The 14,979-nt window shown below is 39.7% G+C and overlaps 1 protein-coding gene across 1 annotated transcript in view; it reads right to left on the reverse strand.

Annotated features, from left to right (window-relative positions):
• NALCN (sodium leak channel, non-selective) overlaps positions 1-14,979 on the reverse strand; it is a 235,677-nt gene that overhangs the window by 94,887 nt on the left and 125,811 nt on the right. The window contains exons 12-13 of the mRNA XM_069879312.1: positions 12,866-13,033; positions 8,542-8,733 (exon numbers count right to left, since the gene is read on the reverse strand). Coding sequence (XP_069735413.1) covers positions 8,542-8,733; positions 12,866-13,033 — 360 coding nt within the window. The remainder of the gene's footprint in view (positions 1-8,541; positions 8,734-12,865; positions 13,034-14,979) is intronic.

Here is a 14,979-nt window from a genome sequence, read left to right on the forward strand (position 1 = left end):
TCCATCATCTTCCAACAGTCCTGGAAGACTGGGGAAGTCCCACTGGACTGGAGGCTGGCTGATGTCGTGCCCATCTACAAGAAGGGTCGCAGGGAGGATCCAGGAAACTACAGGCCTGTCAGTCTGACCTCAGTGCCAGGGAAAGTCATGGAACAGGTGATCTTGGGTGCTATCATGAAGCACATGCAAGAGAACCGGGTGATCAGGCCCAGTCAACATGGGTTCACAAAAGGCAGATCTTGCCAGACTAACCTGATCGCCTTCTATGACAAAGTGACCCGGCTACTGGATGAGGGAAAGGCTGTGGATGTGGTCTTCCTGGACTTCAGGAAAGCCTTTGACACAGTTTCTCACAACATTCTGCTTGAGAAACTGTCAGCCTCTGGCCTGGACGGGCGCACACTCTCCTGGGTGGAAAACTGGTTGGATGGCCGGGCCCAGAGAGTGGTGGGAAATGGTGTGAAATCCAGCTGGAGGCCAGTGACAAATGGGGTTCCCCAGGGCTCAGTGCTGGGTCCAGCCCTGTTCAATGTCTTTATCAATGACCTGGATGAAGGCATCGAGTGCACCCTTAGCAAGTTTGCGGATGACACTAAGCTGGGTGGAAGTGTTGATCTGCTGGAGGGTAGAGAAGCTCTGCAAAGGGATCTGGACAGGCTGGACCGCTGGGCAGAGTCCAATGGCATGAGGTTTAACAAGGCCAAATGCTGGGTCCTGCACTTGGGGCACAACAACCCTATGCAGTGCTACAGACTAGGAGAAGTCTGTCTAGAAAGCTGCCTGGAGGAGAGGGACCTGGGGGTGTTGGTTGACAGCCAACTGAACATGAGCCAGCAGTGTGCCCAGGTGGCCAAGAAGGCCAATGGCATCTTGGCTTGTATCAGAAACGGCGTGACCAGCAGGTCCAGGGAGGTTATCCTCCCTCTGTACTCGGCACTGGTGAGACCGCTCCTCGAATCCTGTGTTCAGTTCTGGGCCCCTCACCACAAGAAGGATGTTGAGGCTCTGGAGCGAGTCCAGAGAAGAGCAACAAAGCTGGTGAGGGGGCTGGAGAACAGGCCTTATGAGGAGCGGCTGAGAGAGCTGGGGTTGTTTAGCCTGGAGAAGAGGAGGCTGAGGGGTGACCTCATTGCTCTCTACAACTACCTGAAAGGACGTTGTAGAGAGGTGGGTGCTGGCCTCTTCTCCCAAGTGACAGGGGACAGGACAAGAGGGAATGGCCTCAAGCTCTGCCAGGGGAGATTTAGGCTGGACATTAGGAAAAAATTCTTTACAGAAAGGGTCATTGGGCACTGGCACAGGCTGCCCAGGGAGGTGGTTGAGTCACCTTCCCTGGAGGTGTTTAAGGCACGGGTGGACGAGGTGCTGAGAGATATGGTTTAGTGTTTGATAGGAACGGTTGGACTCGATGATCCGGCGGGTCTCTTCCAACCTGGTTATTCTGTGATTCTGTGATTCTGTGATAACCCAGCTGTTTTAGACCTTTGAAACCCCAACCTGAGCCTATGGTACAGAACAGAATCTAATTCAACATGACCAATATGTAAGCATGACATGTACGTCATATGCAGACACCGAGGACTGGACCAGTGCTGTTTCATATCTTCATCAATGAGATAGACAGAGAGATTGACTGCACACTCAGAAAGTTTGCAGGTGACACCAAGCTGAGTGTTGCAGTTGTCACACTTGAAGGATCTCCCCTAATGTCCAGGGGAGATTTAGGCTGGACATTAGGAAAAAAATTCTTCACAGAAAGGGTCATTGGGCACTGGCAGAGGCTGCCCAGGGAGGTGGTTGATTCACCTTCCCTGGAGGTGTTTAAGGCACGGGTGGACGAGGTGCTAAGGGGCATGGTTTAGTGTTTGATAGGAATGGTTGGACTTGTTGATCCAGTGGGTCTCTTCCAACCTGGTTATTCTATGATTCTATGATGGGATGTCAACCAGAGGGACCTGGACAAGCTGAAGAAGTGGGCCTGTGAGAATCTCATGAGGTTCAACAAGGCCAAGTGCAAGGTCCTACAACTGGGTCAGGGCAATCTGCAGTTTCAATAAAGGAAGGGAGTTGATGTGATTGAGAGCTGAGCTGTGGAGAAGTACTTGGGGGTGCAGATTGATGAAAAGCTCGCTATGAGCAATGTGTGCTTGCAGCCCAGAAAGACAACTGTATCCTGGGCTGCATCAAAAGAAGTGTGGCCAGCAGGTCAAGGGAGGTGATTCTGCCCCTCTATTCCACTCTTGTGAGACCTCATCGGGGGTATTGTGTCCAGTTCTGGAATTCTCAACATAAGAAGGATATGGAGCTGTTGAAATAGGTCCAAAGGAGGACTACAAGGATGATCAGAGGGCTGTAGCATCTCCATACGAGGACAGGCTGAGAGAGTTGGGCTTGTTTAGCCTGGAGAAGAAAAGAGTCTGAGGAGACCTTTTAGCGACCTTCCAGTACCTGAAGGAGGCCTATAAGAAAGCTGGAAAACTAATTGGTGGGGTAAGTCTTGGAGTATTAACTACATGCAAGTACTTTTCTTGGTCTACTTATCAAGTTTTCAGAATTTTTCAAATGAAATAATGTCTTCTTTAGGCAGTCTCTCCCAGTGCAAAGAGGACTTCTAAGGTTACATCCACACCCTTAAGAGAGTACACTCCAGGGTGTGATATCTACCCTTCACTGTAGGCCAATTTACAGCAGGCTGTCCATGTGCATGCATACAGCACTTAATCCTTGCATCTCCTCCTGGCCGTGTGTGATGTCCCTATGGCTATAACCCATCATTAATATTTGGTGACAAGGGGTTGGTTCCAAACATCTGAAACAGCAAGAAGGATGTAGCATGGTTTACCATACCTTGTCTCTGCATTATGAAATCAAGGGTGCATGCTATGTGCTTAAAATTTTAAAGGAGGAACTGCAAGTGAAAGCTTGCCAGGATGGTGGTGGAGGACTGTGTTAGGCAGGGACAATCTAATCTGGTGCACCTTGTTATGCAAGGCACTGCACAAAGGCATTGCTTTTTGGAGTGCCCAGTTGGAGGGAACTATTCCCCTGACTGTGCCGAGGGATTGATTCAGAGACAGTTCGCTGGAAGGAGGAACAAAGTTAACAACTAAGCAGTGTGCGTATCAGGAGGCCAGTGCTTGAGCTCAGTGTCTGGACCTCTTTCACTGACCAATGATAAGGATCCTAGGACTAAAGCTTTTTCTCTATCGTTAGAACTACACAAATTGCATCTTGTTGCCTCTGTATCAGAGAAAAAACTGTGCATTTTTACTCTGTTAGGTAGGTCCCAAATATTAAACTGCTAAGGGCTTTGTAAAAAATTTGGCTGATGGCTCTCTCAGAAAAACCCACACCAGAATCCAGTTCATTTTCTTATTGCTGCTATGTTCTGTGGCAGTCTGAATCAGAAAAAAGCACAAACTCACTGTTAGGCTAAGACCAAGGAGTTTCAGAGCTATTTTTACAGTTACTTTTCAGAATTAATGCACACTAATCAAATTTTCAGAGACGATCAAGGCTACAAGTCCAAGTAACTCAGAGGAAGTGAAGCTAAGGTGTACATCAAAGCATCCAAGTGAGTAATGGGAGATAAAATGAAACTTACGACTTTAATTTCTACGTCAGTAACATTTTGACCAAAGGCAATGTCCTAATCTTTCCTTTGAACATGCAGATCTCACAGAGGACAAAGGCCAGCATAAACTAGAAGCAGCAGGGAAAACTTTTTGCAACTACTTTTCTGTAAATTCTTTATGTGAGCTAATATCTTTGCTCTGTCATTTGTTAGGAGAGCCCAAATATGAGGCTGGAATTTGCACAGTGCCCTCTGCTTTATGCTCCTTTGCGCCCCCTCACAACCACACATGCAGACCCCTTGCATCGCACAAAAATGCAAACTAGTGATTCCTTTCCTTACAAAAAATCATGATGATGGTCTTGCAATGAAACCCAACCTCAACAAAGGTTATTTTGTTCTACAAAATGCCTCCCTATCAAAACATGAAGAGAAGGAAACATTAGGGATCTTTAGCTAGGAGAGGCCAGAGGAGCATGCATGAAACAAGCAGGAAACTCAGCCTCCTTTAAATTAATAGCTGCCATCAGTGCTTGAGGGTGAAGAAGACAACCACTCCATTAGTGCTCAGTGCCACTTCTCAGCTTCTCTTCATGAGGGGCAAGTGAAGCTAAAACAGACAGTCACTGTTTCCCTGCACTCAGAGCATCTCTGGTGGTCATATTAGACTGGTGTAAGACTCCTTTCTGAAACAGACAATGGGCACTACATTAAGCAATACATTCCAATGCTGGTCCATCTGAGGGACTGGGTAATTGAACCAGTGCAATATCCTTTCTTCAGAATCACACTAAATTATCATAGTTTACTGCTTTTTAAAAATATATATTTTAATTAATTCTTCTAGGTATAAAGATACATCCAGTGGACCCCTCATTAATACAAGCACTAGATTAATTTAGAAAATAACAGTCTTTTAATATCATAAAAATCTGATCTTCCATCTAAAACAGTTGTCCATAAAGCATATAGTTATATAAAATGCCCCTTCAATACAATTGAAATATTTTGTTATAACTTTGAAGTCCACTATATGACAAAACATTTGTTTTAAGAAAGTAAGGTAGTATACAATGAGTATGCGCTTTGCACCCAGCAGTCTCCTTTGGAGCAAGTTATTTTTAGCTGAAAGGTATACTTCCCACAGTTTATTTTAAAATTAATTTGAAATGCAACTAGCTGACAGAATCAACATCTGTGAAGACGAGACTTAGAGATTTATGCAAATGGTGATTTTCTGAATTAATTTGTGTTACAGAAAAGACTGTCAATTTCTTTGAGTATTTATGCTCCATTACTTAATTAGCTGTTTTGATGATGGAAGTCAAACTGCTTTTTTTATTTATAGTGGAAGACTGGCAAAAGTTTGGTGGAATATATAAGCCAAAGTGCCAGTTCTAACAATTTGTCCAACTATTAGAGGGGTGCCACACAAATTAATACTTACAGTTTATATGTACTTAACTGCCTCTTGTCCATAAAATTTTATAGGCCAAATCCCAATGGCTTTATTAATGGAAGCAGTCCTGTAATCAGTGAGATTACTTCTGCTAGCATAAACTAATAGGATTAAACCAGAGCTGTGAGATGCTTGCAATCTGTTCTACCTTTGTAAACTTATCTTTTTCTCCTAACATAGTCTTAAGTGCTTGGTAACACCCTGAGAGAAGAGTAATCATCCTATGAAGATGTGGCAGTAGCACTGAGACTGTAAGCGTATCAGAGAATTAAGACTTTGAATTTTTCAACTTTTTAAATGGATGATGCTTAGGTTGAACTAACATTTCACAACCTGAGAATTCTGCAAGCACAAGGCTAGGATCGAAGTCCTGGTTTTGCTGAAGACAGGGATTTTTGCTGCTGAGATCAGTTAGGCTTGGCTTTCAACTATTGTTGATCCATTTAAAAGAAAGGCAGCGTTCCCATCTTTGTAACTTTAGACACTGAGTAGTCAGCACATGGCCCCAAACCCCAGAGAAACCAGGGCATGGAAGCTGGAGACACAACATGTTTTGTTTTCCACGTGATGAATTTTAAAATTTCTTGGCATCCATCTTGCACCAATGCCTTTGAACTGTTTCCCCTTTCCACTCCTCCTTTGTGAGCCCCAGCTGTTCCCTGTCCCTCTCATGGCTTGTTTCATGTGGCTCAAGCAGATGTGCAAAAACAGAGGTGGCAGGTTGGTTAAAAACAGTATAGCAAACATCTATATATTTATATTTGGTACTAGAGAGAAAGCCAGTACAGTTTGCAAGTTGCAATGGCCAAAAAAGGGTGAAATTTGTAGCCATGGCAACACCAAGCTTGTGTCTATCGACTGTTGTCAGGAAACCATGTGAAAACATGCAATTTAGAGGCATTAGTGAAAGGAGGAGGTCTACTTGTTCTAAAACCCATACCGTGCCTTCTTAAAAAGCACTTATATTTTCAAAATGATTTTAGGTTTTGTCTGTTTCAGACACTTTAATGTACAAACTCAAAATCTAGCCTCTCGTGCCACCATTTTTATTACTGTGCTTGTCCTCTCTGTATTTATGATGTAAAAAGTCCACAGCAACAGTGCTGTCCATTTTAGGTTTGCTCCTCTTTAGGGGTAAGCCCCTAAAAATTTATTGTAGCAAGTTCTGCAGATCTGCAGAGCTTACACCATCTCCTATGTTATATAACAATCTAAGGAGATCTGATTGCTCTCTACAACTACCTGAAAGGAGGTTGTAGAGAGGAGGGAGCTGGCTTCTTCTCCCAAGTGACAGGGGAGAAGACAAGAGGGAATGGCCTCAAGCTCCGCCAGGGGAGGTTCAGGCTGGACATCAGAAAAAAAAAATTCACAGGAAGGATCACTGGGCACTGGCACAGGCACAGGCTGTCCAGGGAGGTGGTTGAGTCACCTTCCCTGGAGGTGTTTAAAAGACGGGTGGATGAGGTGCTCAGGTGCATGGCTTAGTGATTGATAGGAATGGTTGGACCCGATGATCCTGGGGGTCTTTTCCAACCTAGCGATTCTGTGATTCTGTGAAGTATTTCTTCAGTCATGCTTTGAAAACAATACATTCCAGGCAACCCCCAAACTGCATATTTTATAATTGCCTTATTGTAAACTGAATCAGTGGTCCTTATTTGGAGCAGACATCATCAGCAGGAATCCCCAATCCCTTGACCTTTGGAGGGACACCATCACTCACAACATCAATCACAACTATTTAGTATAAAATTTTCACTGACTATATCACCCTATTGAGAGATGTTTCATCAGAAAAGTACAAAAGGAGTCCACATACTAGAAAGTATAGGTCTGAACCATTCATAAAGAAGTGGATATGTATACAAATAAGCAGTAAATTAGTAAGTATATAAAAATAAGAAGAGACTCTTGCTTCTGGCTATGATATAAAAAGCATTAAAATGTTTCAGTTCAGTATTACAGGAATGCTTTTTCATTATTGGTAATAAGTCTTCTGTTTCTCCAAAACTTAAGTCAGAAAATAGAAACAAGTTTGGATATTTTCTGTTTGCAAACGACTGTATAATTTACTGGAGTATATATTTTCTCACTCTTCACACATATTTTAGTACATACATGCCTGTTAAAATTCGATATTATAGTTCTTACTGACACATAAATGGCCTCTGATTGAGATGTCCAGATAATTTAAAACTTTACTAACATCTCAATATATTTTGGCAATGTTTTTCTGCAACAGGATCTTTTCAGATACTTGTAGCCATTTATCTAGTTAAAATGTGCAGGTGATTGTAAATATGTCATATTTTAATTATACCACAATAATTCTTTCAGGAATGTCATTGCCATTTTGCATAAACAGTAAAAATAATTCTGAAAACAAATTTCATGATGACTGCAAACTAGTAGTGGGGAGGTTTTTTCAGAAGTCCTGCATGGGAGCTGGGCACGCCATATGGTGGTACTATCACTGGAATTAAAGACAGAGGCCTGACTCTATTATAACAGCTTAGGTTTTATTATGTTCTTTTTGCTTTCTTCAGCATTTAAAAACTGAATTATACTGAAGTCTTTATGATCCGACTCGGATGCTTTTCTAAGCACGTTTTCCAAAATAGAAAGCATGGTGTTACACTATTCCCAGTGGTATTTTTTGTCTTACATTTGAAGGTTAGCTTCCCATACATAACGTTCAGGTTGATAATTACAAGTTGTTGTCTGGCCATTTGGATTGCTAAATGTATGACCCTTGGGGCTGTCTTGTTCATTGTTATTTAATTGTTCCAACCAATGCACTTTCACTAAAACAGATACATTGGATAACTAAGCTGGAATGACAGAAACAAATAAATTGTGACTGGAACCAATCCATGTACATTCAGTCTGATCCATTAGTAAAGAAATGGCAGTATTTTCATTCAGAGCTTGGTGCTTCAATAAATGCATTAGCTCCAATTTCTACCGATTTTCAATGTTCTGTTCTAAATTAAAGCAATGTCCATAAATATCCATAATTTATACCCAAAAGGCAAACACTCATTTTGTTGACGCAGACAGGTTTTATAACCCTGTGTAAAACAACCATTCCTGTACAAATCAAGAATAACCACTTTCCAAAAATGAACATAAAAATAATGTGTCAACATATTTTGTATACATTTTGTGGCGAATATTCATGATAGTGCACATGAATCCTCTTTCTGTAGCATGCCAGACACCATTAAGCTGTATGCTTTGTTGTGTCATCATTAGGGGGCATACATAAGATTGCTTGGTGTTCCCTCAGTGACAGAATTAGAACACCTAACCCAAACAAAGACTAATTTCACTAATGAAGGACTACAGAATGACTGTTACACACAGAAAATACAATTCTATGTACATGGAGATAAACAGCTCCACGGTTCTAGAAGGAACCGTGACAGCTAACATAGTAAGAAAAATAATATATTGATGATAAGAAAATAATGACAAGCAATAAGTAATCAATGCTTTTTATACTTGCCCGTGGAAAGGTTGTAAATCGATCCAATTCTTCCACAAAGCAAAACATTTGTAAACTGATGGCTGACATCACGATTAAAAGGCTAGCAGTAAATACCACCAAACTCCCAAGTTTTTTTCCTGGTCCAAATATTTTATACACAAAATCCTCCAAAGCCGGAGAAATCTTTATCAGTCGAACTACTCTAAGAACCTGCAAAGAAAGAGAAAGTAGACATGTATTAGTTACCTGATAATTATATCAGTCAATAACTTTTCACAGCATCAAAGACTTCAAGGCCAAAATTTGGAGATTTGTTTTACCTTTTACAATGGTGTGGTGTAATGCTTCTCATTACACACCTCTTTTATATTTTTCTTTTCCCTGTAGTAATAATAAGCTGTGATTTTGCATAGAATGAGCTATGTATGATGCTTTCACAAAATGCAGAATTGAGGTGTACAGGCAGAGGTCTTGACAGTACAGGCATGAGAGGACACTCAAGGCCCCCAAGTCTATAATCAACTTCTCAATCACCAACAGTCATCGCAGAAATGCAGTTGAATAAAGCCAGGTTTAGGGTAACAAAGAGAACAAAAACATAGGCCAAACACACCACAGATAGTTAATCCAAATGTAAAGTGGAATTACAGAAGAGCAAAGGTTTACAGCGTGTTATTAAACATAACAATGGCTTGAAGCAGAGGTCAAAACATATCAGCACAGATTTAGCAACTGGGAATCTATTGCAGTGCTAGATAAATTGTTCCAGTTTGATTATCAACACTGTTAAAGATTCATATTTATTCTAAATGGACAGGGTGGTGAACAGTCCTTGAAGAAAGCTCTGCTTTGAGCAGCAGACTAGATGAGATGACTTTGAGAGGCCACTTCCAACCTAGATTTTTCTATGATTCTATTTTCTTGTGAAAATATGTTACGCATAAAGAGCTGCCAACTAGTTTACAGGTCATCTTCCCATTTCAGTGACCCATGACAAAATTGCTTGGCATTGTGTACTGTATAACCTAGGAAGCTTGAAAATTAACATATTTTGCTGCTTCATAGTATATACAACAAGGGAAACGGCATTGTGTGCCACTGACATATTTGACACATCTCAGTTTTATTAGTGATGGCAGAACTGTGATCATGTGTGCAACTTCTGACCCATTCACTGCTGACTCTACCTTAGCAAAGCAGCTGACAGCTCTGATCCCCCTATTTCTGCCACTCATCATGGCACAACCAGTGACATAACATCAGTATCAATAAGAAGTGGCAACCACAGCACTTGCTGGAGACAATGGACAGGAGCATATGAGGCAAATGAAATTCTGCAGCTCTTAGAAATTCTCCAGCCCAAGGTATTACCTGTATTTCCACATGAATCATATTGAAATTGAAAGGCAGGAATTATGGTGCAATTATAGGCTGACCTAATGTACAAGTCAAATACAATTACTGTGCTGCTTTTGGAGAGAAAATAAGTTTGACAGAAGGATATGGTAGTTGTTTACAGAGGGACTTCACTGTACTTTGTAGCTTGGTAAGAATGTACAGCTTTGCATTTTACATGAAAATAATCTCCCTATCTATCCATCAGGTACACAGAACGTGTTAGTCATCTAGGCTCTACTGTCAAAGCACAGAGAGAGAGAAAGTCAGCTCAAGAGAGTAAATCATTCCAAACATATATTAGACCTGTTGTGTGAGATGGGATGAGTCTTACTGTCTTCAGTAGTGAAAAAGGATCCCAGATACAGAGGTTACACTAGAAGGCTTAACTTTCCAACATTAGAACAAGGCAAGGTAAGGTCCTTTATTGCACATTGGTACCGTCATCGCGTTACATTTAATCTGAGTATATGGAACTGGATACCAAGCCAGTGACTCAACAGTGTGGTGAGTGAGATTTCCAAGTACTATGGACATAAAAACATGGTGCCTTCTTACTTGCAGGATCTCCTGACAGTGTAAATGATAGTTCTGGTCCCATGACTATTAGTTTCAACACAGACTCCAGCTGGGGGAAGATTTTATGCTAGTCAGTATTCTGAGTTGTGTTTTAGATAAACTGTATTAACTCTCTGCCTTATATTTTTCTCCCTTTCCTTTGGGGAACTTCAATTGACCCCTAAGCAACACACTAATCTTATTGATTCTGATTTGTTTTTTTTTTTTAATTTATTTTCATTAGCTGACACATTTAATCTAGCAAAAGTACAACCTAATGAATGTTTATGCATTCTATGTAACTGGATCATCAAGTGTGTTAAATTTAAAAGCTGCAGAGGTGCAATACTTGGATTAAATATAAAAATATAGTAAAAGCCAAATGAAAAATGAAAGACGCAAAAGAGAAACCACAGCTTTATTAAAAATAATGGCTGCATCTCTTAAAAGTGATGATATTTATTAGGAAAATTACTCAGCTGTATTTTCCCCAAGTACAAATAAAATACCATCTCTTCAGTCCAGAATAGGTCAGATTCTGGTTAAAACTCTCCTTTTTTATACCAATTGATTATAGATCTCTACAATAACATGCAGAACCTGTCATTTCTCTGCTGATTTTGTGTTCTGTAGATTATAGACATGGAATGGCATGGAATGGTCCTTTGCCGTAGTCTTCCACAGAGGGCTTTGCAAAATGTTTTAATGAATGTACAGCAAACAGAGGAAAGATAGGTGGGAGGGTGGACAGTAGCCAATGCAGTGAAGAGTGAGTGATGTGTTGGCAAAAGATAATGATAAAAAACAATGAATAATGCAGACTGAGATGTGTATGCTAAGGAAGACTAGATAAGCCAAATGATATTTCTGCTCACTATCCTGGAATGTGTCAAATAAAACTTCTGTTTTCAGTAATCTGTTTTGTTTGCTGACAAAGAACACATTTAACCTGCCATCATTAATACCTAAAGGCCTGGAAATCTGCCTAATGTCAAAGTGTATCAATGTGAAAAGGACTTTTTGATATTGGTTGATTTGAAAATAGGTTATCTAGCTTGCCCAAAAGCTTAATTGAAGGGAAACATTGTGTGTACCTCCCTTCCACACTGACATCAAACGTAAAGTGTTTTCTACTCTTACTGTCATTTGCCTCTTAGGGGATTTGATTGCAAAATGTGACCCAAATCTTTCGGTGTAGCAGGTGTTTCTGCTTGTAAAATGCATGTCTCATTTATTTCAGAAAAAAAAATAAATAAAAGAGATCCTGACATTTTCTGTCATAAAAGCTAGCACTTCTTTTAAAAAAAAATCACCACCACCCCTGCCTCACCCCACCTCAGGAAACTAATTAAACCCATTAAAAAGAAAAGACCTGTTATTGATTATAAACATCTGGCTACATTTCAATTATATTTTCAATTCTATGACTTGATGGTGATGTTACCTATTCGGCCCAACATGTTCATATTTTATACATAAAATTCCTAGAAAGAAATCATCAGATGTAAGTGGACTCTACCCTAACTATTAACTAAGTTGCTAAATGTTATAACTGAGAGCTCCCAGCTAGGTTTTCTGTGTGCTTTGGACACAAGAGTGCAATAGCACGCTCCTGATAGATCATCCTTTCTTGCAGGTTAGAAGTAGCATGCCACATTGAATAACATTTTATATGCAGATGTAAATGACTGCAAAATCAAAGCTACAACCACCTAAAAGCCTGCAGATGATCCCAGGTGAAAGCAAAACAGCATCTGTCATACTGAAGGCTTTCTTCAGCAGGTGTGTAGATTAATTTAGAAAAAAAGCAGGATGGCATTTTCAGAAGTCTGAAAAAGCCACCATATTTCAACCCATACTTGGTGAGATTGCTTCCCCCGTATTGTACTGACTTGACTACAATATTTGTCACTATGGCTAGTCACATTTATTGACAGGATTCTGTTCAGTGATTTGTTATTTGCCCTTATTGATGATTGATTAGTTACCATGCCAATCTACTTCTAAATATTGAACAGTTATGAATAGCTTTGGGTTGTTTTATTTATTTTTTTTTCAGAAAATCCCTTTGTTTAGCACTGAAGAATAAAGCACATTATAATGAATCTCAGTCCTTTCTATCACCGCTGGAGGAACCCTAAGCACTTCAAAGAGGGTGAATGGAGACCTCTTGGACTGGCTGGTGGAGGAAGAATCAGAAGTTTGAATTTATTGGCCTTTTTTTGTCTCTCCTTCTTGCTTTTTCCCCTGAAGCGAATATTTTCCCTCTAGATAAGGAATGGTTGGAGAGCTATTAAAACAAGCTCCATGGTGATTCTGGAGAAATGACCTCAGAAGACCCACAATAACTAGAGCAGAGACTCTAAATTAGGCATGTGACTGATCATACCTGAAAATATGTAAACTGAGAGTGATAGAGGTCTGGATAAATATGAAGAGTGGTTCCAATTACAAGCAGCAACTCAAACTTGTGAAGAGATGAGCTGATGTATCCTGTGAAGCCCAAACACCAGATCTTCAGGAGGGCTTCTAAATCAAACAGAACTGTAAAAGCAACCTAGATGAATACATAAAAGAAGAAAGATGCATTTAAAATAGAGATAAATTACAAGTTTCTATGCCATGATATCTATCAAGGCTTTTTATGGCAAAACCAAAGATCTCCATAATATTTAACAAAAACACTCTAAACAGAATAAACAATCAATAAAAGCTTTCCCCATATAGGCTTATATTCTTACATAAAATGTATGCTTTATGAAATTTTCTGAAGTCTCAACACAGAGACTTTTTTGGTTTTTTTTTTCAAAATGTGAAGCAACACACATGACCTCTCTTGAGCTCATATGAGCTCATAAGAGATCTCAGGAACAAAGCAAAGTTTGATGATCTCGTTTGAAAATTCCTACTCCAATTTTCTAAAACATCCACAGTAATATGACAACCAAAATAGGTAGAAAAGGGGTGATGGGACTTAAGCATTAAAACAAAGTATAAAGAAGAGGAAATTCAAAATCAATCCAGAATTGATAAATTTTCACAATTTTAATGAGATGGTGTTAAAGAAATTGAACAAAGAGATTAGTGTGGGAAATTACAGGGAAAGAGATCTACTTGTAGACACTGAATGACTGTGGAATTCTTTCAGAGGTCTTTGAATATTTACACACTAAAATGCATGATGCTCAAATCAAAAAAAAAAAAGAGACAATTTTGCATAGGTTTACACCTTCAAAATTTATTTTGTCTTTCTTCCTTCACTGAGGAAAATCCTTCTGGCCAGACACACTTCCTCCTCACCTGCCTTCTTAATTTCCCATTGTATATCCTCTTACATACTTTCTCCCTCACTTCCCAGCAGCCAGGACACCCAACAGAAAAGATATTTTTCCTTGACTCACCAGTTTTCCTCTCTGACTCTTTACACATTTTAGGGCTTAAAAGAGGCATTGAAATAACATTAGGTGACATCCATACGCAACTAATACTTTCAAAGTTCTGTGCAAACATTAAGAAAATACAGCTCGAATCTCCTTGATCAAAAACATTATTAGTCTCTTTAAATGGAGAGATTAATTGACTGCAGCCTATACGGTTTGTTGGATTTTGCAGGGCGTAACCAAGTTAGAGACTAAGATTCTAATTCTGAATCTGACAGTGACAGTCTCTGGGATTTAAACTCTCCAGTCCAGCAAAACTATATTTATCATCATGAAAGAGGGCTTTTGCGAGATAGCTAAATAAAATTTTACATATTTTATGTGCACAGGACAATCACAAGCAGGAATGTAGTTGAAAATTTAACATGGAAGATTATCTCCTGAGCTTATTACTCTACACAGCTGTTTATGAGCAGTGCTACCAGCTATTGTTTTATGTCTTCCTCAAGGCATGCAAAGCAGTTACTAGGCTTCAAATGTCCTCTTAATGATTAAATCAAGGTCAAATGCTTCATAGCACTCAAAAAATTTCTTTACATTAGGGAAGAAATACTGCTAAGAAATAGTTGTGTGATTTCAGATATAGAAGAATCCATGTACACAGTGTAGGGATACTTTCATGCTCATAATCTGGAATGTTCTGAAAAACTGGCCAGTTTTTCAGCTTTTGTTCTGGTAGCTCAAAGAGCTCAAGGAAAACAATAAACCAAGTCTGAAGAAACTACCCTTCTACATAAAAATCTCTATCTGAAACACAAGAAAATTGTTTCGTGAAAAATTTTAAAGTGGAAGTTTGCTGTTAAAGGAAAAAACATCTAATTGAGTCCTGAAAGAATAAGGGGAGCAAATTAGGTAAAATCTAACAGTGGGTAGAAAGCAGCTGGAATTCAGCTTCAGAGCAGGTGGAATAACAATGCCATTTAAATATACACACATACATAGTTCAGAGTACATAGGCTTCCTATTAGAACAAGACTAACAAACACGATGTTAAGTGTATTTTAATTTATTCTAAAAATGTGTGGGCGGGATCATTTGCATTTTACATGCTTGTCAAATGAAT

This window comes from Phaenicophaeus curvirostris, chromosome 1 (genome assembly GCF_032191515.1).
Source record: "Phaenicophaeus curvirostris isolate KB17595 chromosome 1, BPBGC_Pcur_1.0, whole genome shotgun sequence".
NCBI lineage: Eukaryota > Metazoa > Chordata > Aves > Cuculiformes > Cuculidae > Phaenicophaeus > Phaenicophaeus curvirostris.